The sequence below is a fragment of the Sesamum indicum genome, linkage group LG7 (genome assembly GCF_026168435.1).
Source record: "Sesamum indicum cultivar Baizhima isolate 11 linkage group LG7, ASM2616843v1, whole genome shotgun sequence".
Lineage (NCBI taxonomy): Eukaryota > Viridiplantae > Streptophyta > Magnoliopsida > Lamiales > Pedaliaceae > Sesamum > Sesamum indicum.
This window is the reverse complement of record NC_142663.1, coordinates 8776900-8782240: the sequence shown is the minus strand read 5'-3', so window position 1 is coordinate 8782240 and position 5341 is coordinate 8776900. Positions and strand designations below refer to the sequence as shown.

The window sequence follows — 5341 nt, the reverse complement described above, 5'->3', positions numbered from 1 at the left end:
CTTTTTTTTTGTTTCATGTCTACATATCTAGCCTTCTTTACAGTAATGGTCAATCTTAATTTTAAAGTAATCAATCTCCGCAAAGTAATCCGGGTTGTTCTACCTAAAGTTTGGTCTAAAGGAGTATTTTAATTAAAAAAAGTGGTCAAATTTCAGTAAAAAAATTATGAGGGGTACGTATATTTGGAATATCATATGTAAAATACGTACGGACCCTATCAAGTAGAATTATATATACGATGAAACAAAACTCAATACCAAACCTCAAGAGGCGTGAATGTAATTTATCCAAATAATTATACGCTAATGGCCAAGGATGAGTGCTTTGATGATAAGTATATACATCTTAGCATAAGAGGCCTCCAATGTAAGCTCCATTTTCATATATGTAGCTCCATTTGATGAGAAAGTCTGAACACACACTCAGACACATACAGATTAGCTCTTATGACTGTGAAGGTTTTCGGCATAAATGTAAGCATCAGATGTCAGATGAACTGAATAAAATCATCAAATATATAACTTGAGAACATACAACCCAAGCTACAACTAGACAGTGTTTCAAAGTATTACAGTAGCACCATCCATAACTGGTGCGCGAGACACAATCAGTTCCTCAGAAAAATACACTCCCTTGATCTTCGAGGAATTTGACCTTGAAGGAAAGCCGATGCAGGCCTCGGCTTGTTGTACTTGGAAATTTTACATATCAAAAAAAGGGTTATATCTAAAGCCCTTATCAATGCTACTATTATTATAGGATGTACGAGCATTTTTAGAGGACGAGAGCCTGGCTTGCTTCGTGGAGTATGAGTGATCTTGGGGAGCAAAGAGATTTGGATGTGAATTTTCTTCATCATCGAATGTGGTCCATCTTTTGGAGTTATTTTTCTCGCTGGCTGTAACTCGACAACTTCCCATCTCTTGAGCATGGTCCTTGAATTCTTTTCTAACCATGTCTAACACGCCATCGCCATGACGATCACACCATGATCTAGATTATCCAGAGAAAAGTAACAGCAACTATCAGAACATGTTCCTTATACTTTTCCTTGAATAAGTGAATAGTTAGCGTGTTTTCATCTATAATCACCAGATTAAGAAGATGAAACCATTGCAATAATAAAGAGAAATGAAAATGAGCAACTGGTCTGCTGGATTCTTCCGGTTGTTTATGTTTCAGGTAACATGGACGAAAACATTTTTGTGTATGATCATTGAGTGAGCATATTTTTTGGTGGAATGGACTAGATGAATGTGAAAGAAACTACTTAAAAATTTGCTCAACCAGAACCTATAACTCTGTAGTCAGAAGAATACATATTCTATCACCATCTAATAACCAAGTGATAATGTGAATTACTTCGGAATCACCATAGTTCTCAAGTATTATGAGCAGAAAAAAAAATACTCAATAAATCAAGAAACAGATATTTTGGCCTTACTGTGGGAAGAACTCTTTCAGGTCATTGTTATCAGCTGGAAGCCAAGTTGAGATTTCTTCGGTTCGGCCATCTCTGACAAGTCAAATTAAACCTCTGGTTAACCTCTGTATTAAAACGAGAAGTACATATGGAACCTTGTTATCAGTCCAAGATGAAAAGCTTACGACAAATGAATGTGTGGGCTTTTTGTGTGGAGTTCGTTTTGGATACGGGTTAGCTCGTTCTTTATGTTCTCTCCTGAAACCTACAAGAATTTGGTGAAGGTTATGCAAGATATTTCATCTGCAAGCACTAACTTAGCCAGGTCTCTACACAATGTACCTAAATATTAACCAGTTTCAAGACAATGAGTAATGGTGTTAATTCTTTTACCTCATCAATAAAGAACTCTGCCGGTGAACAGTTTGCATGCAACTTCTTCCTTATTTGCTTGGTGTCAGATCCCTTCCCAACAGGGTGTTGCACAATTTCCCCTGTGTAACCTGCATCATCTGATTTTTCAATAACAGACAGTGGAGTTGTTTCATCCTCCAGGTCATTTTTCTTCCATTTCCTAAATCCGTCAAAACCCCATGTTTTTTTCACTGATTTTACGTTTTCTTTCTCCTCAAGAGCTGGACCGTGTTCATTACCACGGCTGCCATGTCCCTCCTTTTGATCTCTCTGAAAGAGTGCCCTGAACGGTTTCTTTTTCCCTTTCTCGCTGCCACTTTGCTTCTCATGCAGCGCGGGTGCTTCCACTACACTCTCCATCATGAGAATGGACTTGGATTCATTTTCTTTCTCACTTAAACGACAATTCCAGAAAGGATTTTCTGTAGAACACACAAGCTGATTCCCAGGAAGACTAACAGTGCTTGCATTTCGATCTCTTGGCTTAATACTGTTTTTGCTGGAATCACTTGCACCCTTATCGTCCAACATTCCATTTTTATTTGGTGATACAAAACCAGAAACAGATGCAGCTCCTTTTATTTTCTTTGGTGTTGAACCATACATCACTTTGTCTTCTTTTACATCAATAACAGACAACTTCTCGTTTGAAATCTCCTTCTGTGCGCCAACTATCACATCTCTTGCCCCAATCTCTGCTCCTTGAAGTGCTAGCCTTTGTAACAAAGGCCTCTTTGATGCATGGTACTCATCCTCTGATATGCATTTGGCATAGAGCAACTCCTAAAAGAGAAAGAACCAGTATTTTCATTTTCCTGTCCCCTTGGAAAAAATAATTGTATATAGTTCGAAAGTTTTGCTAAACTACAATCATATAACAAGTAAAAGTTATTTACAAAATTCATGACATAATCGCATAACCAGAATGAACTGCAAATAGAATATTCACCCTCCAACAAAATAAATTCAGATAACGAATTCATAAGTCCTGCAGATACGATAAATTTTCGTGATGAAATAAGTCGGCCAACAGCACTTGCAAGCTGCAACTTCAGACATTTTGTAATAAAAAGATTAGCAATCGTTAGCTTGCATTCAGCTATCTAATCTACATCCCTTCCAAATTAAATCAAACACTTGCAGTCAAATAACACTTCATACAAATGCCGAATTCAGTATTCGCCCAAGTCCATTCCATTAGCTGCATAGATTTTGTAACTGAGATTCTGTGAAAGTTTACACTTTGTTTTCTTGCTGAATCTGCTGACAAACTGGTTGTTTACAATACTGATGCATATCTATTGCTGCTTTTACAGGGGATTTAGTGTCTATTAATGTAGTGAAATAAAATGTTAAGGCGAATCCCATTTTATGCAAGCATATCTATTACTCAAATTTCCAGAAGTCCATAGGATTTGCAAGTAATAGTAAACTCTATCAGACAAGTCTAACAAATGTTTATGCTCAACCAAAGGATGAAAAAGTAAATGAATTCAGTTCAATCATGTCATAAAACCTCAGTTGCTAAAATTTTCGAGGAATCTTTCGAAATACAACCCCATAAAAAGAATCTCCAAAAAAACTTGTCCTTTATTACAGCATAAAAGCACAACAAACCAGCAAAACTTAAATTATCAACAACTAAAAAAAAAAAAAAGAAAAACAAAACTTCACTAACCTGCAAGAAGATCAGCTTGTCCCTTATAATGACAGACGGCTCGTAGTCGTGATCGAAGGGCGAGGCAGTGAGGGTCTCAAGAAGATGTATTCTGAAAGCGGAGACCTCATTCTCATGAAGAATTCCCTCTTTACAAAGTCCCATCAAGTTAAGTATCTGGTGGTATGATTCTTGCTGCCATTTCAGATTATCCGACTGCTGCTTCGCCGCCCGCTGCTCCGCCGCAGCTATCGCCGGCAGCCGCCTCTTTCTGAAGGAGAATGGGAGGATATTCTTGCAGATGGAGGTGATGGAATCATGCAGTGATGTGTAGTATGTGGGGGTGTATGTGTACACCATTTTCTTGAAAAACTTCTCTTTTTTCTACTTCTTTTTGCGGAATATTTCGCTGGTTGTCTGATTTGATTCAGCTGAGATTTCGGGTTTTTCTGATTTTTCGTCGGATCTTTTTCCCTTTTTTGCTTTTTGGAGGGTTTTATAGTTGAATTATTGCAGATGTTGATGAGAAGAGGCTTTGGTGTAAGAGCTTTTGAATTATGCGGAGCCGGCCTCCTGTTAAACGGTAAGTTGGAACTAGCCGTTGTCTTTTAAACGTTGGGTTGACGTGAAACGGCGACGTGCCGAGATTTGCTGGACTGTATTGAGTGCCTTTTACGAATGGGCCGTAAATGGTATTACTATTTGGGCTACAGTTCCATTTTCGGCTATAAAGTGGTGGGCTAAGGAATACTTAATTGGGCCTCAGTGGAATTTTTTACGATGAGGCTAACTTTAATCAAGTTAATATATTCTATAGAGAAAATTGCATAAAACCCTCTTGTTATGAAAATTCAACAAAAAAAATCTCTATATTAAAAATATAAGTAAATTTTTTTTTTATTTATTAAAATTTTGCACACTCTCTCCTTACCGTTTATTTGGCTTAATTGTGTTAGTTACTTTTGTGATTTCCCGTTATACCAGAGATGGTGGTGAGACGGAGGTCGCGAGGTGGAAGCAGAGGCGTGCGTTGAGGGGGGAGGGGGGGGCTTGGGAAAGACGATGCCGTGCTATTTTTTCTTTCTTTGGTTTTTATTTTTAATTTGATTTTATAAATTTTAATATATTTAAATTAATTATGTATTTTTTATATTTAAATATAACTATATTACAATTTATTTATTGTAATTTATATAAACAATATAATTTTAAAATATATTCAACACAAAATTAAATTAATTAATAATATTTAAGAAAAAATATCATGTAAATTTTACAATAAGTAATATGATTTCAAATATATTCAAAACAAAATCAAATTAACTAATGATATTTAGGAAAAAAATCATGTATTTTAATTCTAAAAACTTATAGATATTAAAATAATCCTAAATATTTGATATTTTTGTAATAATTTAATTTGATGTAATAATTTTTTTAATTTTTAAATATTTCATGAATACTAATTGTTTAGTATATAATATTTTTTTAGTAAAATGTGAAAAATGTAAAGAATTAATCATAAAAATAAAGAAAAGGGATAATTGCATAAGATAGGGGTAATTTGTCCATTCAAAATGGTCAAAAGCTAAAAATAGGTCAAAATGGTATCCTACTCTCATTTCTGGCGCGTGTAAGCAACTCTCATTGCAGGATTTATATTTATAGGGAGTCTTTTTTTGCTATTTAATTAACATAGGTAAGTTTTTAGCAATTTTCTTATAACACAAGGGGTATTATGCAATTTTTCCTATATTATGAAATGCTTCCAAAATCACTACAAAAAATATTGATTGTTCTCTACATTATAATTTACTATATCTTAAAAATCAGGACAAACAAATAC

The 5341-nt window shown here is 35.1% G+C and overlaps 1 protein-coding gene across 1 annotated transcript; it reads right to left on the bottom strand.

Moving 5' to 3' along the window:
- Window positions 1-493: 493 nt before the first annotated feature.
- On the bottom strand, window positions 494-4063 carry LOC105166409 (uncharacterized). Its single transcript, XM_011085750.3, has 5 exons — window positions 3517-4063; window positions 1818-2621; window positions 1610-1689; window positions 1446-1517; window positions 494-994 (listed from the first exon to the last, which is right to left on the bottom strand). Exons 1-5 carry the CDS (start codon window positions 3853-3855, stop codon window positions 703-705), a joined length of 1587 nt encoding a protein of 528 aa, XP_011084052.2. The 5' UTR covers window positions 3856-4063; the 3' UTR covers window positions 494-702.
- Window positions 4064-5341: the final 1278 nt, after the last annotated feature.